Source organism: Pimephales promelas, chromosome 14 (genome assembly GCF_988280905.1).
Source record: "Pimephales promelas chromosome 14, fPimPro1.hap1.1, whole genome shotgun sequence".
Lineage (NCBI taxonomy): Eukaryota > Metazoa > Chordata > Actinopteri > Cypriniformes > Leuciscidae > Pimephales > Pimephales promelas.
Window position 1 is genome coordinate 2,743,416 of NC_142782.1, and position 24,078 is coordinate 2,767,493.

Below are 24,078 nucleotides of genomic sequence, written 5' to 3' on the forward strand. Positions count from 1 at the left end.
AGACCTTGGACTTAGCAAGAATATTTGCTCAAAGGTATTAATCTCTGGTTTGTCAATAAATTGCAGAATTACCGTTTGAACAAAAAGTCAGACCTTGGGAGATTAAATACAGATTGCAATTGGTTAAAAGATGCAAATTAGCCATCTATAGACATCCGACCTTTACTTTTCTATTTAATAAAACCTCTGTCTAGCTGAAAGGGTTTAAACATGTGATTGTTAGTGATGGGTGTGGGCACAGTGTTTAAAAGTGGTATCATACACTGCATGTTTATCTCAGCGCTCTTTCACAGTGCTGTGTCAGGAGTTTCTCAGGGAGGGAGCCTGAATGCTGGGAATGTGAAAACTGTTGTGGTGGTTTGGATGATTTCTCTGCTGAGCTCCAAATGAACCCACACACTCTTATGTACAGTACATTGGGAATGAGTAAACTTGCTTTTATTTTTAACCCCTGCAGAAGCTGTGAGATCCCCCCACCCAACTCATATGCATGCTTATTGGCTTATGCTTTCAGCTATAAGAGTGTCACTCTCAGCTCTGATATATATATATATATATGTGTGTGTGTGTGTGTGTGTGTGTGTGTGTGTGTGTGTGTGTGTGTGTGTGTGTGTGTTCAGTTTCATTCCATAGAACCTTTCCACTGAAAGTCTAAAAATTTTGTCTGGACTTAATATAATTAACCAATCATTGTTTTTTTCTATACAGGGATCTGTTTACCAGAAGACTAACGCCATGTCTGAAATCAAGAGAACCAACAAAGACACGTTCTGGGCCCAAGCAGAGGTAACGCTTACATGGCTAAAGTATGTTGTGCCGTTGTCTCTGACAAAATAATAATTGTAATGCAATTCTCAAGCTTTTTGACTCCAATATTTAAAGGCTGCATTACTTTTACTGTTTATGATTTACTAGATAAGGATATAATCTTTTCCAAATATTTTTACCCATATTTTATCCATACTCATACGCATTTTTATTCCCAATTATATTCTTTAGAATATATATATATATATATATATATATACAAACCCAATTCCATAAAAGTTGGGACACTGTACAAATTGTGAATAAAAACAGAATGCAATGATGTGGAAGTTTCAAATTTCAATATTATATTTAGAATACAACATAGATGACATATCAAATGTTTAAACTGAGAAAATGCATAATTTTAAGGGAAAAATAAGTTGATTTTAAATTTCATGGCATCAACACATCTCAAAAAAGTTGGGACAAGGCCATTTTTACCACTGTGTGGCATCCCCTCTTCTTTTAATAACAGTCTGCAAACGTCTGGGGACTGAGGAGACAAGTTGCTCAAGTTTAGGAATAGGAATGTTGTCCCATTCTTGTCTAATAAAGGCTTCTAGCTGCTCAACTGTCTTAGGTCTTCATTATACTCTCAGTCTGCCTTTTATATTTGAACGATTTCTGTTTAGCTCAATGCTTTTGTCTCTTTCTCAGAAAGACGAGGAGAAGCGTCTCCAGGAGGAGAGGAGAAGGGCATCGGAGGAGAGGCAGCGGCTGGAAAAAGAAAGGAAGGACCGAGAGGTGAAGGAGGCCGAGTTACGGGACAAGAAAGCCAAAGAGAGAGCGTCAGAGATCGATGAAGTCAGGTCAGTGTGCGCAGATAATCGTGTCTTTAAAGGGATGGTTCACCCAAAAATCATTTACTCATTCTTCCCAAACCTGTGTGACTTTCTTTGTTCTGTGGAGCACAAACGTAGATTGGTAGTCCACCAAAAAATTAAACGTGCGTGACACAAAAGAGCATTTTGAAGAACATTTTCGGTTCCCATTTACTTCCATACAAAAAAAAAAAAAATGGAAGTCAATGGGACCCGAAACTGTTTGGTTTTCTTCAAAATATGCTCTTTTGTGTCACGCAGAAGACAGTCAGTCGTACAGGTTTAGAACAACACAGGTTTATTTGAGTGAGACGTTTAATTTTTTGATGGACTATCAATGAGATAAGCAATGGTCATTTTTACAATTCGATTGTAAATGTTGCACTTATATAAAGTTATAAGTGTAGAAAGTATATAGTTACGAGCCAACTGAATAGCGCCTGCTAAGTGTTCATGTGTTTGTGTAACAGAAAGTACCAACAGAAGCAGGACGTGGACAATCAAGGCCAGCAGAAACAGCAGTGGGTGAGCGGCACACACACACACACACCTGTGTGGTTATTTATATCCACACATTGCCACTCTGGACATGTTCTGACATGGTTACTGTGGAGAAGCCACAATATGTTTGAAACCTTAATGCAAGCACAAAAAACACACACACTGGACTACTTTTGTCACTCTTTGAATATTTCAATATAGGCGATTAACTTTTAAATCAATAGTGGTGCAGGTATGACATCACTTTGTAGGCCAAAACGCACCATTTTAGTTAGCGTTTTAGCATTTTCGGTTTACTCGACTCAGTCAATGGGTTTTTTGAATGGGTTAAGTGGCTGAAATAAGGTCTGTGTGAACACAAGCTCAAGACACTTTCACGTTTTATTCCACGACATAAAATACATCACTCGGGATTTTTTTTTTTACGCTGCTACGTGTCTTGAAAAAGGCGGTTGCTAATAAGTGGCTAAATGGCACTAGCATGGGCTGTCGAGTTGATTAAACATCACGCCGAACAGCTTAACGCTTCTACAGCATTGTTATGTTTATAATTGTACTCTTATAAACTATTCTTACTCAAATGTTCTAAGATAAAAATAGAAATTGGAAAAATGCCTTAAAATAGCTTAAATGTAACTCGACACCCTTGCTTCATTTATTACAAGTGAGATTTAGGAATATGCAAATGAGCCCCGCCTCCACACACTCACTCAGCTCAGAGATCCAATCGTTGACGATCACACGTTGATCTGATTGGTTACAAGGTCGTTTGTGACGTCAGAAACACCAGCGATTTCAAAGCGTGTTTTTGAGTCTGCAGTTTTAAGGAGGAAATACTCAGCAATGCTGTCCACTTATGAATTTACACATGGTGTGTCTTAAAGCACATTAAAAACACCACACAGACACATAAACAACATTAAAAGCTGGATTTTCACCACAGGGTGACTTTAATATAAACAAGACAATCAAATGTAACCTCCCTTTAAATACTTTGGCCAGATCAAGAATAATTTATGCAATTTTTTTTTACTATTCATTTGAAAGAATTAAAAGAGCATTTTCATGTCTATCCTTTGTGGTGTTCAGCTGGTCGAGGTTGATAAGGGTTTAATTAGTACTGCACTACTTTTCAGAGAGAGTAACCGCGATCAAGATGTAATAATTAGTAGCTAGCAGTAATGACCTTTTTACAGCCACTTACCCAAAAGTGTATATTTGTCAATCTCACATGTGGAGAACAGAGCAGTCCGACCCACTAATAGCCACGTAAATATATCAACCATGTTATAAACACTATAGCATTATCACAATTCTACAATTGCATGTCATCCTGCCCAATGTCTATAATTCAATGGCCACAACAACTTCCCTTTTTCAGCAGTGTGGTTGTCTGAACCCACTGTTCTTCAGATAGCATCTTAACACTTCGATGTCCACATTGATAATCTTCAAACCACATTTCCAAAATGTATTCGCTGTGACAGAAATATGTGACGTGCAGCATCGTTTAAAAGTGAAACTCAAAAATTAGAATATGGTGTAAAAGTTGGGAAGAAAGCACACTCTTAGAAGGAAAGGTTCTATCAGCGCTACGTATTTGGAACCCCTAAAAGGTTTTATACACTCTTAAAAAAAGGGTTCCTCTGGGTTCTATATAGAACCCTGGGGTTCCGTACTTGGCCAATAGAACCTTTTACAAAAAAAAAATGGTTCTATATAGAACCATTTTGGAGTTCCATATATGAAGCGGGGGATCTAAATAGAACCATTTCTTCTAAGAGTGCATCTTATTAGACAACATAATCAAATATGATAGCTTTGTAACAGAATCAAGTATGTAAGAGTCAAAGTGTGTTGCTGTCCATCAGGAGGAGGAGGAGAAGCAGCAGAAACCCTTTAAACGTGGAGAGTCAGTGGAAAAAGCCAACGTGAGTGAAGTCAATCAAACATCTCTTCTGGCCCTGGACTGAGGACTTCTAACTTCTGCTTTCTTTAGTGTGATAGTGTCTGGCTGATAGCTTTTCTGGCTTAATCCCAGTTTATAAACCTGTTTGTTCCGGTCACAAATGCTAATTTGTCAGTACAGATTTAGTAAAATACGCACTTATGTAGAATGAAGCATTCGATTTATGAAATTACATCTTGATAACTCTTATCAGAGAAATGTGGCAATCCATTGTGCTTTTTTTGGCAATAGAGGTGAAATTTGAATATTGTGCAAAAGTTCATTTATTTCAGTAATTCAACTCAAAAAGTGAAACTAATATATTATATAGACTCATTACATGCAAAGTGAGATATTTCAAGCCTTTATTTGTTATAATTTTGATTATGGATCACAGATTATTTCAAAATTAGAATATTGTGAAAAGGTTTTTATATCTGTAATCAATAATCATCACACTTATAACAAATAAAGGCTTGAAATATCTCACTTTGCATATAATGAGTCTATATAATATATTAGTTTCACCTTTTAAGTTGAATTACTGCAATAAATGAACTTTTGCATGATCCTGTATTAGTGCAAAAGCATGCATGATGCAATGTAAACATCTATAATACCACCCAAGTTGTTATGACATGCTATTTTTGACATTACGTCGATTCGGGATGCAATAATGCCAGTCACGCATACCTCAACCGTAGGATGGGTGGTTTGTAGATTGGGATTTCGCCTAGCCCTAGTTCTCTCACTCTTCTCCACTTTCAGTATATAACCACTTTGGATCCCGGGCTCTTATCTTCTCCATGTACTGTCATCAGTGTTATCAGTTGTGATACTCCTGGCTACTTTTAAAGTTTGTGTGTGTGTGTTTGTAACAGGAAGCTGCGTCTCTCGTTTCCCAGCGCTCCGTTAATCCCAGAGAAATGTTCAAACAGAGAGAAATGGGAATCAACACTTCTAACAAAGACAACTCTCAACTCAGTCCAAAACCAGGTACCACTTATCTGTTCACATGCTTAAAATAACACACACACACTATACGAGTATATAGAATAAATAGAGAATAAAGAAATGTAACATCTAAAAGTATATATATATATAGTGCAAATAATATATAGTATTGCATTTATAAATAACTGTAAATATCTAACTATAAATATATAATTGATCTGCTTGTATAATTATGATTTATCTGATTTAAAAAAAATGAGGGAACCAATTAAATAACTTTTTTGTGTAGTAAAATAAAACCTGTAGCTGTAGTTTTCCAAAAAATGTTGTCAGATAAAACACCATAACCAAGAACAAAACACTAAAGTTTTGTTATTAAATGTCTAAAATATTTTCCTCAAATTTTGATGGTTTAATCAAACTTGTAGTGTCCTTAAACTACTATTGTATAAATACATTTTGGCTTGAATATAATTAAACATTTATTTTTTTTATACTTTTTAAAATGTATATCTACAAATATATAGTTGTACATCTCTGTGTAAATATATAACTCTAAATTATTACATGTATTTATATTTGTAAGATTTCTATTATAGTGTGTATATATATATATATAATTACTAGTTATTAAATAAATATATATATATATATATATATATATATATATATATATTAAGGCTGTCAAACGATTAATCGTGATGATCCGAAATAAGTTTGTGTTTACATAATGTATGTGTGTGTGTGAACTGTGTATAGTTATTTTATTTTTATAAATGCACACACATGCTTGTATATATTTAAGAAATATTTATATATAATTTGTAAATATAAATATTTTATATATAAAATAATATTTTTTTCTTAAATATACATGCATGTTTGTGTATGTATGTATATATATATACAAAATAATTATACACAGTGCACCCACATATATTATGTAAACACAAACTTTTATTTTGGATGCGATTAATCGTTTGACAGCCCTAATATATGTATAGTAATGAATCTGTATAAATATACAGAATATACAAACTGAGATGATTAGTGGTTATAAATATTAAGCTTTATATCTCGCCAGGATAATAAATCAATACAGTCTTGATTTCAAATGTGCACATTAGTCGTTCTTGATAAGATCTCTACAAGCACAGTTTACACTGTAGGAAGTGTTTTATTGAATGCCACAGTATTTGTATATTCTATTTAGCTTCCCCTTTTGCTATGTGGGTCACGTTTCATGTAGTTTTCTAAACGCGTTTAAGGAATGCCCTCGTCTGTCAGATAGGAGATGCAACGGCTAACTCCTGAATGTTGGATGTTCTGTGGTATTTCCCATGCTCCCGTTTTTCTCTGGCCATTCGTCTGTCTGAAACTCGACACTGTCATTAAACGCCCTGCAGATCTTCTGTCTAAAACAATGTTTGTGGTCTCTAACACCGTCAGCCATCTGTCAGCTTGGGTTTCTCTCTTTGCCGTTCTCGTTTCTGTGTGTCTCAGGGCGGTTGAACAGCCCTTTTCTGTCCAAGCAGTCATGTGACCCAGAGCCATTTCGCTCTCCTGTGCGTCAGGCTTCACCTTTACAAGCCAGAGGTACATAAACACACACGTATCTCACACTGGGAAAGGTTTGGTGTGTTATCCATCTACATGCTCACACACACACACACACGCCTCTGTGTGGTGCTTTCATGTCTCGCGACTAACATCTAACCACTTTCCTCATGCTTGCTGTATCATTCTCAATACAAATTGGTTTGGATTTGATTGTCAGTGTGTGAGCGTGTCTGAACAGCTTGCTGTGTGTTTGCCTTGTGGACTTAAAGGGACAGTTCACTTCACACAAAAGGTGAATGTCTGAAGAGTATCATGGCAACTCTTTTCATTATGAAGCAAGTGAATGAAGGACGGGCTCATTCAAGCTTCAGAGGATTTTATTTCGAGTCTCCGATTTAAATGTAAGATGTATTAAGATCAAGATCGTTTTACTGTCAGGATTTACTAAAGACACGCAGTGAAATATCAGGGATGAAAAGGCGTGAACAGGCTTGTTTTTGTGGTTGAGTTTATTACATATGCAATTGTAGGAGTTTCCCTTTCAGATGCAAAATGCATGGGAGGAGAGACTTCACGCATCATGCACTGTGATTTAATAAGGTTTGCAGTAGTCAGACCACTGGTATTTGCACCATTATGCATTGCAATGCATGTTTTTAAAAAGCATGTCTTAACCCATTTTGCGCTTGATGGCGATAAAGAGAGAGGATATTGTCCACTCGTGTTCAGAGGAAGATGTTATCGGAACATATAGATTGCCGAGTCACATTATTTTTGCTCTTTTATATCTGCTGCGTACCTGATTATCACCGCCTCTGCTTGTTTGTGGCCCAGTGCAAATCAGCGTGGGTCGATATTGAAATGAACTGCTGCGTCTGTGTTCTTTAATGTGTGCATCAGTAGATTCGCTCGCAGATCTGTACACTCCCATTGTGTTTGTGGCCTTTCTAATTTGGCCCTGAGGGGTCGTGCATCGGTTTCAGCAAAAAATACTTTTTATGCGCCATTCATTTACACGATAAAGGCGTTTTGGGGCCTGAAAACGCAAGCTTTTGAGAGCAGGTTTTAGAAAACAATACCGTTATCATCTCCATGTAAACTACGTGAAACATGAATTTGTGAAAACGGTGACGTCATGCGTATTAAAGCCCGTTCACACCGCCAGAGACACGCTGCGACAAAGTAAGTGATCCCATTCATTTCCGTGGAGCGCTGGCGACACGAGCGACAGTGATCGTTGGCGACAGAATGTGGGCGTGTCAAGAGACAAGCGACAAAAGTTGAGAAATTTCAATTTATGCAAATGAGAATCGATTTTCGCGAGGGACAACCAATAGGAAAGAAGACTTTCAAAATGCATGTCATCCCATTCGTCTCGAATGCAGGCAAAACGGAAGAGTTCGAGGACTATTTTACCGTATTATATGATTTGACTGTAGCACATACATGGATAATAAAATGATGCATGGTGAGTTTAAGTCATACATTTAACTTTACAGTATAGTTTGAGTGTTAATTTTATGATGCACATTTAGCACTGCTGCGGTTCATTTTTTTATTTCGCCTGCATTACGTTGACTATTAGGGACAAGAAAATTGATTATTTGTCAAATTCGAATGACGTTTTAATAATTTATGTCAGTATGAGTGAGTTTAATTTGTTGACTGATCGATCGTTGATCTAGTAAATGGTTTAATCCACTGAACACTGCTGTGGTAATATAAAACACTCTCCCAATTAGGGTTGGGTATCGTTTGAATTTGAACGATTCTGATTCCGATTCCTTGTTTCGATTCCGGTTCCTAACGATTCTCGATTCCGATTCTTTTAAGAGGCAGGGTCAAAAAAGTTTAGCTAACCTTGCTAACCAACGGTCTTTCTGAAGGAAATACTCCTTCTGTAAAAATACTCCTTCTGTCACAAATTTTGCATTTTGCCGAGATTTCGTTATTTTTAGAAAAGTGAAGCCACACTTTGGATCGCTGACGTAAGCTACTCATGTTCGACTCGCGTGGTTATGCCAACACTTCCGGTAGACGCTTCTTCGTTTATGTTGTTCAGCGGTTTCTTCTTCCGCTCGACGGACTGTGAATATCGAAACTAGGAATCGAAATTTTAACTTTTGAACGATTCCGGGAAAAACTAAAAGTTAGTCCCGATTCCAATCGATACTCGATTCTCGATACCCAACCCTACTCCCAATAGTATACGGTTTCTTTTTAGCCTTAAAAGTCATCGATTACATCATTCGAAGTCAAATTAAAATTATATAGTTGTTTACATCACTTGTGATGGTATTTTGTATAGATATGGCCAGACGTGCAGACCAAATAACAAGAGCGACAGCACCACAAACGCCCACAAGCGACTTCACAGTACAGAGACTAGCGACATACAGCGACAAAGTCGCTGGCGATGTGAACGCGGCTTAAACCTGGAACACAACAAGCCGACGCCGACAAACTAGCGCTGATGAAAGCCGACTGTGTTGTTGCCTCGCGTCGGCGTAAAAAGCTGGCGTGTAATTGAGACTATCTATTTTGTGTAATTGAGACTATCTATTTTATCTATTATCTATTATATTATTGATTATCTATTATATATAATCTATTTCTGCAGATATATTTGCATTTCAAAAGGGAAACCGACGCTACACACACCGTAAACAAAGGAGTGCGAATATCAATCCTGCTAAACACTTTCTTTATTCCACTCCGCTCATGTTAATACTGAAATATTCGCCAAGGAACACTCGGGTAACATAAGAACAGCCTTCTATCTCGTTTTGACTTCTTTGCTCGCTGTTTTGCTATTATTTTTGTGCATTGAGTTGTTCACTAAGCTGAACGGCCAATCAGAGTTCCCTCTTTCACCGATGCTGCTAGTTTTGTGTGTTATTTTGGAGCTTGAAGCCTCAGTCCTCTTTCACTGGCCATAATATTCTTCAGAAATTCTCCTTTTGTGTTGTATTGAAGAAATGCATTTAGTTTTGGAATGACATGAAGGTGAGTAAATAATGGCACGCTTTTAATTTTTTCTGTGAACTGTCCCTTTAAATTGATTAATGGACTCAATCTCGGGCTGGCTGTTATGATGGTACACGACTGTTAAAGTTTGGGGGCAGTCGGAGTTTTTTAATGGTTTTGAAAGAAGTCCTTAAGCTGAACAAGAATATTGTGAAATATTATTACCATCTTAAACAACTGTTTTCTACTTTAATATGTGTTAAAATGTAATTTATTCCTGTGATCAAAGCAATATTTTCAGCATCATAACTCCAGTCTTCAGGGTCACATGATCCTTCAGAAATCACTCTAATATGAGGATTTGATGCTCAAGAAACATTCATGATTATCAATGTTGAAAACAGTTGTGCTGCTTCATAATTTTATGGAAATTATTAAAAAAAAAAATTACTGACCCCCAAGCTTTTGAACAGTAATCTGTGCAACATGTAGAAATTGTATTTAATTAATTATGTCTGAAAATTATAGTCCACTTGGGTTTGGATATGGCTTTTCAATCAATAAACCTTTTCTTTTTTAAATCACAAGTTTAAATTTAAAACATCTGTTATTAATAAAATATCTTTTACTTTACAATAAAACAGTCAAATAACTCTATTGTGATCTATATGGTTACTTTGATATTAAAAACATCAGTCGTACAGAGACGTGTTGGTCATACCGCCCTCAAACCCTGACTCTACCCGTCTGTGTGTCAGAACACTGATCTAGTGTGTGCTTGTTACCATGCATGTGTGTGATTCTGTGTGTTTCCATGCATGTGTGTGTGTGTGTGTGTTTTGAGTAGAGGCCAGCTTTGAGGAACAACCCAGATCTCAGTATGTGGAGCCAGAGGCAGAACCTGAGCCAGAGTATGAAGGTGGGATACACACACACACACACACACACACACACTATCATCTGTTTGGCTGTTACGCTGTGTCATTTCCTTGTCATTTTCTCATCATCAGCCCTTGTTTGTGTCACTCACTTGAATGGCTGAATGTCAGCACCACCTTGTGGGAAAGGTGTGCTATTACAGGAGACGGCAAATAATTACTCTTGTCTTTTATATCTCAGATGTACAAGCGGTCAGTGATAATTATGAAGAGCCTGTAGAACAAAAGCAGCCACAATATGAAGCAGTAGTGGAACCAGATGCTATCTATGAGGAACCACCACAGGTACCAGAACTAACCACTTCTGAATTATAACAACAGCAAAACGTGTAAAACCTAGAAGATACAAAGCCTTACATGCGAATGTTAAGCTATTATATGAGTGTTTAGTGTTATTTTACACTATTATTATTATTATTATTGTGAATTGAGATGAGAAAAATGCATTGAAGAACCCATGAAGTATTGTTACTGAAATAGAATATATCAGCAGGACATATCAAATACTAATTTATTTATTTGTGTATGTGTAGACATGTATGTTTGCATTTTATTTTTTATACTTAATTGATTTTAATTAGAGATGAAACTGATGTATGAGCCACTGATATTTATTGGCTGATTTTTGATCAATTTACTACCATCAGAAACGGTTATAGCATGAAAAAGGCTGATATAACAAACCGATGGCTTTGATTAATTTACTGTGTGGAGGCACTGAGTTGTATAATGTCTGTTTATGTATTGCAACATTTTCCTCTGGGTAAGATGATTAAATGCTTGCAAAAAAAAAGAAAAGAAATCTGTACAAAAAATACAGCAGGGCTTGATAAATAAGGACTTGTCGGGGTCAGGGGTTTGATTTGTCAGGGTCAGCGGTTTGACTTGTCGGGGTCAGTGGTTCGACGGGGTCAGGGGTTTGCCTTGTCGGGGTCAGGGGTTTGACTTGTCGGGGTCAGGGGTTTGACTTGTCGGGGTCAGGGGTTTGACTTGTCGGGGTCAGGGGTTTGCCTTGTCGGGGTCAGGGGTTTGACTTGTCGGGGTCAGGGGTTTGACTTGTCGGGGTCAGGGGTTTGCCTTGTCGGGGTCAGGGGTTTGACTTGTCGGGGTCAGGGGTTTGACTTGTCGGGGTCAGGGGTTCGACGGGGTCAGGGGTTTGACTTGTCGGGGTCAGGGGTTTGACTTGTCGGGGTCAGGGGTTTGACTTGTCGGGGTCAGGGGTTTGACTTGTCGGGGTCAGGGGTTTGCCTTGTCGGGGTCAGGGGTTTGACTTGTCGGGGTCAGGGGTTTGACTTGTCGGGGTCAGGGGTTTGACTTGTCGGGGTCAGGGGTTTGACTTGTCGGGGTCAGGGGTTTGACTTGTCGGGGTCAGCGGTTGGACTTGTCGGGGTCAGGGGTTTGACTTGTCGGGGTCAGGGGTTTGCCTTGTCGGGGTCAGGGTTTGCCTTGTCGGGGTCAGGGGTTTGCCTTGTCGGGGTCAGGGGTTTGCCTTGTCGGGGTCAGGGGTTTGACTTGTCGGGGTCAGGGGTTTGACTTGTCGGGGTCAGGGGTTTGACTTGTCGGGGTCAGGGGTTTGCCTTGTCGGGGTCAGGGGTTTGACTTGTCGGGGTCAGGGGTTTGACTTGTCGGGGTCAGGGGTTTGACTTGTCGGGGTCAGGGGTTTGCCTTGTCGGGGTCAGGGGTTTGACTTGTCGGGGTCAGGGGTTTGCCTTGTCGGGGTCAGGGGTTTGACTTGTCGGGGTCAGGGGTTTGCCTTGTCGGGGTCAGGGGTTTGACTTGTCGGGGTTTGACTTGTCGGGGTCAGGGGTTTGACTTGTCGGGGTCAGGGGTTTGACTTGTCGGGGTCAGGGGTTTGCCTTGTCGGGGTCAGGGGTTTGCCTTGTCGGGGTCAGGGGTTTGACTTGTCGGGGTCAGGGGTTTGACTTGTCGGGGTCAGGGGTTTGACTTGTCGGGGTCAGGGGTTTGCCTTGTCGGGGTCAGGGGTTTGACTTGTCGGGGTCAGGGGTTTGACTTGTCGGGGTCAGGGGTTTGCCTTGTCGGGGTCAGGGGTTTGACTTGTCGGGGTCAGGGGTTTGACTTGTCGGGGTCAGGGGTTTGACTTGTCGGGGTCAGGGGTTTGACTTGTCGGGGTCAGGGGTTTGACTTGTCGGGGTCAGGGGTTTGCCTTGTCGGGGTCAGGGGTTTGACTTGTCGGGGTCAGGGGTTTGACTTGTCGGGGTCAGGGGTTTGACTTGTCGGGGTCAGGGGTTTGACTTGTCGGGGTCAGGGGTTTGACTTGTCGGGGTCAGGGGTTTGCCTTGTCGGGGTCAGGGGTTTGACTTGTCGGGGTTTGACTTGTCGGGGTCAGGGGTTTGACTTGTCGGGGTCAGGGGTTTGACTTGTCGGGGTCAGGGGTTTGACTTGTCGGGGTCAGGGGTTTGACTTGTCGGGGTCAGGGGTTTGGCACGTGATGAATAATAATGACAGAATTGAAATTTTGGGGTGAACTCGCTGTAAGTGTATGTGATTTCATTGTGTGTGTTATTTGTGAATCTTTCACAGGTGGAGGAGTCGAACACGATGTACGAGGTGGCAGAAGATCGTGGGGTCTGCGCCAGGGCTCTGTACGACTACCAAGCCGGTGAATATTGCTTTAATATGATAAACAAGCTGCTTTTACGTGGACCCTAATAACTAGATTGTAATCACTGTCGGAATCAACAGTCACATGTAACCATGGAGTGAATTGGCCAAATCCAAATTCCCCTTCCACTGTGTCTGTGAAGTGGAGCTGGACATATTCAGTCCTTGTTTCAGACTCTCCTCCACAGACGCCTTGTTTTGGGCAGGAAGGGGCGTTTTTGCTGCTGGATTAGGGGGTAATTATGTAGTACAACACCACGGTTCATGTGTGTGTTGTTTCCTAAATTAGGAGCCGAAAAGGATAAATATTAAAGCCCCCCTGTATCAGTAATCGTATCGCTTAAAGGCCTGTTCACACCGGGACGAATTTCGCGCACGTTATTCGTCGATGTTTAATGCCTCGTGACTAAACAATGGGTGCCAATGTGAGTGTTCACACCGACGCGAAAAACGGCACGCATAAAAGCGTCATTTTTAAAAAAACGCCTCGGGTTCGGTTTTTTTGGTTTGACGCGCCGCGTCAAAACCGATCCGACCAACGAGATTGGCGGGTTTGCTCACGTGTCTGGTACTTCTGAAGTTACAGTAAAACACAACTTGGGGGCGCTCAAACACAAAACGGTCTTGCCGAGCACACATACGTAACGGCGAAGAAGAGATAAGATACGAGCAAGATGAATGTTGAGCTGCTGGTCTCGGAGCATAAAGAGCTGTATGATAATATTTATATTAGTATTTCTGTAAATATAGTATAGTATAGGGTGACCAACAGTCCTGTTTTCCCCGGACATGTGTAAAACGGTCACTTTGTGCTTTATAGAAATCTGAGTTGAGATGAGAACTGCGTAGTGTCAGTTAGATTTTGACAAGTGAGGAGAGGAGATAGATAACCTCTACCGACTCTTTGTATCCTTTCTTTTATTTTATTTTTCTATTGTGACCAGATGTTTGTTTGTGTTTTTTTCTCTCTCGCTCGATCCCCATGTATGAGGACGAGTGTAACGTTTGAGTGGTTTTATTAAACGCGGGGAAATACGACAACTCTCGCCCCTCGTGCATCTGTTCATCCGACAACTAGTGCTGTGTTTTTATCTCTGGGCAACATCTCAACTTTGCGTTACACATGTCCTGTTTCCACGTCCTGTCCTGACTGTTTTTAAGTGATGAAAATGTCCTGGTTTTAAAAAAAAACTGCTGGGAAAGAAGATCAGTCCTACAGCAAAATATAGATGGCCAAACAAGGTGGACGAGGAAGAAAAACAAGCTAAAGAAGATGAAAACTAAAGATATAAATAGATTTTGTTAGTTCGTTTTTGTAAGTTTGTGAGAGCTATTTTTTGTTACATTTGGAGGCATTTCATTTAGTTATTTATTATTTATATATTTATTTTTATAATACAGAAGACATTATTTCTATCATTATTTCATTCGTTTTTTAATCTGTCATAATAAAACATTGAGACATGAATATGATCACCCTAGTATAGGCAAGGCAAGTTTATTTATATAGCACATTTCATACACAATGGCAATTCAAAGTGCTTTACATAGAAGAAATTAAAATAATCCAATAATATTAGTATATTATTATATAGAATAATCAGAATATTATAGTATTCTATTATTATTTCAAAATGACATATTTAAAACGTTTTTTCATCATGCCTAAAAATATCTTGATTGTAACTCGACACCCTTGCCTCATTTAGTATACGCAGTTCTATGAATATGCAAATGAGCCCCGCCTCCACTCACTCAGCTCAGAGATCTACTCGTTGACGATCACACGTTGGTGTAATTTGTAGAGCTCGACCGATAAAGGATTTTGAAGGCTGATACCGATACAAATATTTTTGGGTTTTAAAATCCAATATTCCGATATATCGGCCGATATTTTTTTTTTATTAAATATTGTTGGATTTCACAATGTTCACTCCTCGCAAGTATAACTTACATTTTACAATGCAGGGACTGTAACTAGAGATATGCTAGTTATAAATACAGTAATCATTACTTTATTTAGGCAGAAAAAGTTTATTGTGGTTTCCAAACTCATTAATGTTAACGTTAGCGGTCTTCCACTGATGATGGTGGCATTAGCTAGCTTTGTGGTTATCTAGTCTATGATGAGCCATAATTTAGCAATAGATAACATCATACTGCAAATTGTAAAACATACATTTTCAATATAACAGGCCAAGGAGAGATGATTGAAGCGTGTTTCTTCCATTTTTATTTTATTTTTTTAAAAATTCATTTATCGGCCATTATAACTGCCGATACCGATATTTTGGAAAATGCCTAATATCGGCCGATAATATCGGTCTGGCTCTAGTAATTTGTGAGGTCAGAAACACCAGTGATTTCAAACCGTGTTTTTGAGACTGTCTTTGGTTCACTGCAGTTTTAAGCACAAAATACTCAGCAATGCTGTCGACTTATGAATTGACACATGGTTCGTCTTAAAGCACATTAAAAACACAACATAGACATATAAAAAACATTAAAAGCTTGACTATAACCACAAGGAGACTTTACGATTTTTACTCGCACTTGGCTCTGGCTATAAGCACGCAGCCAGTCGAATAATAATTGGATGAGGTGGAAAAACGACAAATTGCTAGAAACTCAACGACACCAGACGTCTTTGTTATCGAGCGCTTGTTTAGAAATACTCTCTACTGTAGTTTAAACGAGTACAAAGATGTTGAGCGACTATATTTGCGTACGTAATTCTGCTTTGCGTTTGACACACTTGGCGTTGGCGTCAAAACTGAAGTGCTTTAAAAGAGTAAAATGAAATCTAATCTGATTTTAATGTGTGTGTTTCCAGCTGATGACACGGAGATCTCGTTTGACCCGGATGACATCATCACTGGCATCGAGATGATCGATGAAGGCTGGTGGCGAGGATACAGTCCGGACGGACATTTCGGGATGTTCCCAGCAAATTACGTTGAACTTATCTAGCGCCGCTCAATGTATCCCCCTCATCGGAGTCGCATTGCAGATCGGCGGCCCTCGAGGAGCCAAACGGGTCCCGTATATCTGATTCGAAAGACTAAAACTAAAATCATGGACCAAAAGGGTGAAGATCACGTGACCAGGGAGGGGGGTATTTAAGCTGAGATTGATATTTCATACTGTATTGGTAGAAGTGTCTTGTTCATTTTATTTCAATTCAAGCCGTTATAATTTTATAAAAACAATACTCCGATTTAACGTATGCCAGAAAAAGCGACCACTTTAAATGGCTGTTCGTGCCGGATTCCTGCAAATCAATTTAGTGCTTGTGGTGACATTCCTGTGACTTGCAATTATATATTTTTAGATTTTTTGAAGACTTCCTTTTGAACAAAGCTAGTGAGTATATCGTTCCAGAGATGTTTGTGGTAGTCAAAACATATCGGTCCCGTTTTGCCTTGGTTTCTGCCTTCTCTTCTCCACAAGCCCGAGCGCGACTGCCTTGCTTTCTTCAGGATCACAGCACAGATGTTTTGCTGAAATCAGTACAGGTGAAACTCGGGGGGGAAAAAAAAGGAAAATCGTGCAAAAGTTCAGTAATTCAACTTAAAAGGTGAAACTATTATATTATATAGACTATGCAAAGTGAGATATTTTAAGCATGGCTTACAGATATGAAAACCCCAAATTCAAAATTAGAATAATGTAAAAATATTCTCATAATCTGTAAGACATAATCATCAAAATTATAACCAATAAAGGCTTGAAATATCTCACTTTGTCTATATAATATATTAGTTTCACCTTTTAAGTTGAATTGCTGAACTTTTGCACGATATTCAAATTTTTCGAGTTTCGCCTGTAGATGAAATGAATTTATTTGCTGTGTTCTATACGGCACATGAATATTGAATATTAAGGTTGTTAATGTAGATTTAGGTGTACGGTGAGATAATGGTGAATGATTTAATGGGACCTCAGCTTTCCTGTCTGCTCAGAAATGTGGAGAATATTAATACTGTGATTTTTAGGTTTCAGGGAACCTTCGTTCTTTCATCATCTTGTTTTCGGGTCCCAGTTGGTGTTTTAGTTTTTGCCAAGGCTCAAAGAGAAAGTTCACATCTGATTTATTCAGAGTCAGACCACTCATACACACTTTACTGTCAGTGCTGTGCCAATGCGAGAGTGTGAGGAGAAGTATTTTTGAGGAAATGTTTGAGGTTTCTTTTTTAACAAAAACCTGTGTCATCTCAGTCATTGAACGGCGGTGTAGTTCCTCTCGAGAGCTCATTGTGGAAATCTAACAAGTCTGGACAACATTGTAACGTCAATTAAAATAAATAAATAAAGAGTTTTAAGGCTGAAGGAAAGTTGCTGATTGGTGTTATTTGATATTCTTCCTATGTAAAGCTTTATTAAAATGCGCATTAAATTGAACAAAAACAGAAAATACTTTTATAATGCTAAAAAAGCACTGTTTATTTTGAATTTCTCTTTAAAAATCCTAATAATCAAATGTTTCTTGAGCATCAGATCCTCATATTAAAGTCATTTCTGAAGGATCATGACACTGAAGACTGGAGTAATGATGCTGAAAATTAAGCTTTGATCACGAATAAATTACGCTTATCTGTTTTCTATGTGAATTTGACATTTTAGTATTTCACAATATTACTGTTTTTACTGTATTTTCGATCAAATAAATGCAGCCCATTAAAAAATCTTCCTGACCCAAACATTTTGATCAGTAGTGTAAGGAACAAAGTCATTTTTTACTAAAAATTTTCTGCTGCTCTCAAAGCTATACACGCATTTCAGACCTGAAGTTCAATTGTGAATAATAAGAAGAAAAAAACTTTTTTTTTGGAGCTTGAAATATATATTTGAAGTTGCAAATCTTGGCAACTATAAAAAAAAAATTAAAAAAAAATTTTTTTTTTCGTCCTTTCCACCATATTTCCAATATTGTGGCCAATGGCCATGAATGAACCCTCAGGTGCTCTTTGGTCATTTCTGACCGATAAATTTTCTGTTTTGAATTTTTAAAAATCACAGCTTCATCGGAATGTTACGAAACTTGGTGACTTTTATGGCATTATGTATGTGAACACACAGAAAAATTGAAGTCATGATCTGAGCATGCTAAGTGGTATTAAAAAAAATAGTCACACTTGTGGTCTTTGGTCAAAAATGACCCCCATAGGAAATGAATGGGAAATTGACAAACACAAAAATTCACAAATATTTATGTATTTTTTTTTTTTACATTTTTTTAAATAAAAAATCGTTTTTGAGATTATTTCAACAATATATTCAAATCCAGCAAAAAAATAAAAAAATAAAAAAGTGTTCATAAACATCTGGGGAATTCACATGCTTCTCCATAGAGAGCTGTACATGCCATCTAGTGGTTACACCATGATTCTACGCTTTTTCTCTATACTGTAACCAGATGGTGCCAATTTTCTTCAAAAAATATTTTTTTTTTCTGAAGGCCTAGACTCTATATTAAACTAAAAAACTGCATTAATAATTTTTTGAAAAAAAATAATATGTATATAGAAAAATATATATATTTTTCCATGGCAAAAATAGACCATAAATATTAATAAATTCAATCAAATTGTCTCAAAATACTAAATTACAAATAATAAATATTATAGAACAAAAATAAAATGCATTGGTTTTACTGGGATGGAGGAAATTACATTTTTAGGTGTCCGGTCACTTTTGACCGAAGGGCGAAGAGCACCTGAGGGTTAATAATCCATTCTCGTTTTAGTAAATCATGGCCTTGTTGAAAGATTTAGTTTTCTCGTTTTTATTTAACTAAAACAAGGGAATGGATTATTACTACAACATGGCAAGAATTTAGTAAAACAATTTAAAAAGTCATGGGAACGAATTGTTAAAATACATATTTTCTCATGAGCAGGGCTTTGCATTATACCATTAAAATTCTGCCTACGTTTATAACCCATTTTGCCTTGGAAAGGAGATCATGTCAAACATTATTTTGCATTAGATTAGATGGAAAAAGCCTAATCAACAACAATTGTCAATTTTTAAAGGGGAATTTGACCCAAACATCATTTGTTTACCCTCAAGTTGTCCCAATCCCACGACTCTCTTTGTTCTGTCGAACACAAAAGGAGTAATTCTGATTAACGCACTAATTGTTTTTCCATGCAGTTTCAGTTTCCAAGATGTTCCAGAAATTCTAATTTATTCATTTTACTATCTCAAATATACATCTTCTAGATGTTGAAAGTCATTACACACTCAATGTTCCTTTCCGTGTAAAAACGATGAACAGATTAACCGTTTCAGCTCATTATGTTTAATAGCCTCACAATTTAGTGCACATCTCAATACGGAAAATGCAAGGTTTGATGATGACTTTGATGTTTTAGATGTCTCCAATGTAAATAAACACACTTTGTTACCAGGGAGGATTTTTCTCACACTAATTCTATGTCATACATGACAAAAGCCACAGATTTAGTGATCTACGACCTGTGTGTGTGTGTCACCCTCAACGGGTTTCCTGGAATAAGCGAAATCAACATGGCCGTTTGGGGATTTTTTTTTTTTCTCTTTTGCTCTATAACCCCCAGTTTCATTTTCAGAAGAAAAAGAGACTGTACTTTTCCCCCTTCTTTAGAGATCACAATCATCTTGTTTTTTAACTGAAGGTTTAACTGATGTTTCGCGATTCCTCAGATAACGTTTCAGCTCTAACATTATTCACTTTTTCCATCCATATTTCCATAATACCTTCTATCCCATATCCAGCGATCTGTTAGTGCTTTGAGGTCTGGTATTTATAGATGCTGAGAGGTGACTGTGGGACATGGAGTTATGATGCAGTCGAGCACAATATTAACTTTATTTTGAAAAGGGAAGTAAGAAATGTCTTGATGGAAAATATCGACTCACTTCTGCAAAAAGGGCAGCGGAAGTCCTTGCTGACCCAGAGATAATGCTAGTACTGGATGATGATGATCAGCTGTATTTCCATCTGAGCAAAGCATTTTCTTTAAATAAAATTAGACTATTTTTTTTAAGGAAATATAGTTTTTAAAATACAGCCTAATATGCGAATATAAAGCTTAATATATAGCCTAATATGTTGTGTTTTTGAAACTGATTTCCCCCCACATTTAAAAAAATAATAATAATTATTGGCGATCGATGTGGAATGTATCGGTTGCTTTTATGTTTGTATTGATCATGTTTTAGGAATTTGGGAAATTTCTGATTTCTGAGAATTTGGACGGTTGTGTCTATGTCTCATGAGACTACAAGCAAATTTGTTCTCTGAACTGGGATACCTACTCAATGTAAAACCGTTCACTGCAGTAATGTAACTTCTGAATCGAGTCACACAAAACCACACACAGCATGAGTGCGTTTATGCGTTACTCATTTAATTCCTAACATAAGCGTTATGATCTTACACCAATATCAGAATCAAAGCGTTGTCGTTTCATACCATAACCATACATAAGTGTAATATCCAATGTTCTCACAGGTGAAGTGTGCATAAGGGAATACTTCAGTAAATATAATAGGCATAACCAAAAGTTCGCTTTGAGTAATGAATTTTAAACTACTGTGCAGACAATTATGATAAATGTAAATATGTGTAATAATGTCTATTTATTGTTTTTGTCTGCACTGTGATAGAAAAGTCCATTACTTATTTGCTTCTTGTATACCAGATCATTCGATAATGAATGATTGATTTGGCTGTTTGTCTTTTAGGAAGTTGCAAACAGTGAAATATTAAAATATTAGAACGCTCACTCTCGGTATTACATGTGCAATAGCGGAGTAAATCTGGCAAAACTGCTCAAATTTTGCCTAAAATATGAAAAGAAGTTTTGTTTTGTTTTAAGGAAATCTAATTTTAGGACCATTAAGACTTTTGACATTATTTTCATTATAATTAAACACATTCTCATAACTGTAATGCATCTGAGCATTTAACTTTTTTTATTTATCTTTTTTCAATGGTGATTCTCACAAACATATATATATATAAATAAAAGACATCAATGCTATCATGATATATAGTTTTTCAATTTATAAAGCATTTTCATGTTGCATTTATGAGGATGCACCCTTTCTGCACTACAAAAATGTGTATTTTACAATGGAAATATCTTTATGACGCTTAAGGGGGTCGTGAAACCCCCTGTTTCAGCACCAGTCAGTTCTCGGCAAAGTTTTGAAAAATGCTATATAAGTGGGCGTGGTTAAGATGCGAGAGAAGCTCATACTGTAATCACCTAATCTATTGATACTTTCAGACTGTGAAAAAAACAGTGATTAGTCGTTTTCAAATCTCATCTGAAATAATCAGATTACTATTTTGATGTTTCAAGGTTTGATGTTAAGCTAACGCATTACAAGTAATGTGCATTACATAATCAGATTACTTTTTACTGTAACAAGTAAAGTAAATACAAGTAATGTGCATTACATAATCAGATTACTTATTAATCTAAAGCGCAAAGTGAATACAAGTAATGTGCATTACATAATCAGATTACTTATTAATCTAAAGCGTAAAGTGAATACAAGTAATGTGCATTACATAATCAGATTACTTATTAATCTAAAGCGTAAAGTGAATACAAGTAATGTGCATTACATAATCAGATTACTTATTAATCTAAAGCGTAAAGTGAATACAAGTAATGTGCATTACATAATCAGATTACTTATTAATCTAAAGCGTAAAGTGAATACAAGTAATGTGCATTACATAATCAGATTACTTTTTACTGTAACAAGTAAAGTAAATACAAGTAATGTGCATTACATAATCAGATTACTTATTAATCTAAAGCGTAAAGTGAATACAAGTAATGTGCATTCCATAATCAGATTACTTATTAATCTAAAGCGTAAAGTGAATACAAGTAATGTGCATTACATAATCAGATTACTTATTAATCTAAAGCGTAAAGTGAATACAAGTAATGTGCATTCCATAATCAGAGTACTTTTTAATGTAACGAGTAAAGTAAATACAAGTAATGTGCATTACATAATCAGATTACTTATTAATCTAAAGCGTAAAGTGAATACAAGTAATGTGCATTACATAATCAGATTACTTATTAATCTAAAGCGTAAAGTGAATACAAGTAATGTGCATTACATAATCAGATTACTTATTAATCTAAAGCGTAAAGTGAATACAAGTAATGTGCATTACATAATCAGATTACTTATTAATCTAAAGCGTAAAGTGAATACAAGTAATGTGCATTACATAATCAGATTACTTATTAATCTAAAGCGTAAAGTGAATACAAGTAATGTGCATTACATAATCAGATTACTTTTTACTGTAACAAGTAAAGTAAATACAAGTAATGTGCATTACATAATCAGATTACTTATTAATCTAAAGCGTAAAGTGAATACAAGTAATGTGCATTCCATAATCAGATTACTTATTAATCTAAAGCGTAAAGTGAATACAAGTAATGTGCATTACATAATCAGATTACTTATTAATCTAAAGCGTAAAGTGAATACAAGTAATGTGCATTCCATAATCAGATTACTTTTTAATGTAACGAGTAAAGTAAATACAAGTAATGTGCATTACATAATCAGATTACTTATTAATCTAAAGCGTAAAGTGAATACAAGTAATGTGCATTCCATAATCAGAGTACTTTTTAATGTAACGAGTAAAGTAAATACAAGTAATGTGCATTACATAATCAGATTACTTATTAAACTAAAGCGTAAAGTGAATACAAGTAATGTGCATTCCATAATCAGATTACTTATTAATCTAAAGTGTAAAGTGAATACAAGTAATGTGCATTCCATAATCAGATTACTTATTAATCTAAAGCGTAAAGTGAATACAAGTAATGTGCATTCCATAATCAGAGTACTTTTTAATGTAACGAGTAAAGTAAATACAAGTAATGTGCATTACATAATCAGATTACTTTTTACGAGTAAAGTAAATACAAGTAATGTGCATTACATAATCAGATTACTTTTTAATGCAACGAGTAAAGTAAATAAAAGTAATGTGCATTACATAATCAGATTACTTTTTAATGCAACGAGTAAAGTAAATACAAGTAATGTGCATTACATAATCAGATTACTTTTTAATGCAACGAGTAAAGTAAATACAAGTAATGTGCATTACATAATCAGATTACTTATTAATCTAAAGCGTAAAGTGAATACAAGTAATGTGCATTCTTATCAGATTACTTTTTTCTGATGTTACGAGTAAAGATGCGCATTATAAGTAATGTGCATTATGAGTTTAGATAAAAAAAATGATGTTATGAGTTAAGAAATGTTACATGCAGCTGAAATATAGTTCATATAGTATAAATTAATCAGAATTTCCTCCCAATCAAAAATCAATACTTGGAAGATTTAACAATGATATGACTCCTTACGTGTTAAAATCTTTTTTACCTGCAAGAGTTTCTTAGGATAGAAGGAATGGATGGATATTCCCGATCAACTTGGCCTTTTTGACTGGCTGTCAGCTATCTTGGTTTGGAGAAAAAGGTCCACATACAAAGGCTTGCCACTGGGTGGTAGTGTATAGGATGATGATGCACTATGCAACTATGCCATCTAAACCTGATCTAAACCCATGCATACGCACAAAAACAATCATTTTAATATATTTCCATTGTAGTGACCTCTATGCATGAAAGGGTTAATAACTATTAAGGCTTACATTGCATGAATAATTCAGACACACAGATGAGTCATCAAGAAAACAACAAAAAAAAAACGTGAATTTAAACCTGGAAGTTGAAAATAGCGCAAAAAAAAGAGATTTTTTTTTAACTATTTTAGTTTAAATAAATTTTAGATAACCTATGTTCAACACATGATGAATTTAGTTTAGGGTTTCATGACCCTTTAAAAACCGCCCTCATTTGTTTATTTTATTTTGAGATGAAATATGGCATTTTAATGTTTT

At 36.7% G+C, this 24,078-nt stretch overlaps 1 protein-coding gene across 6 annotated transcripts in view; it reads left to right on the forward strand.

Annotated features, from left to right (window-relative positions):
- dbnlb (drebrin like b) overlaps positions 1-16,649 on the forward strand; it is a 34,518-nt gene extending 17,869 nt beyond the window's left edge. Inside the window, exons 6-15 of one of the 6 annotated variants that reach the window (XM_039674710.2) lie at positions 709-786; positions 1,468-1,619; positions 2,102-2,156; positions 4,004-4,063; positions 4,962-5,076; positions 6,538-6,630; positions 10,409-10,480; positions 10,681-10,784; positions 13,041-13,119; positions 15,955-16,649. In XM_039674710.2, the coding sequence (XP_039530644.1) occupies positions 709-786; positions 1,468-1,619; positions 2,102-2,156; positions 4,004-4,063; positions 4,962-5,076; positions 6,538-6,630; positions 10,409-10,480; positions 10,681-10,784; positions 13,041-13,119; positions 15,955-16,091 (945 nt within the window). In that variant the 3' untranslated portion in view covers positions 16,092-16,649. The remainder of the gene's footprint in view (positions 1-708; positions 787-1,467; positions 1,620-2,101; positions 2,157-4,003; positions 4,064-4,961; positions 5,077-6,537; positions 6,631-10,408; positions 10,481-10,680; positions 10,785-13,040; positions 13,120-15,954) is intronic. The other 5 variants (XM_039674712.2, XM_039674713.2, XM_039674711.2 and 2 more) reach the window with 5 other exon arrangements.
- The last annotated feature ends 7,429 nt before the right edge of the window (positions 16,650-24,078 follow it).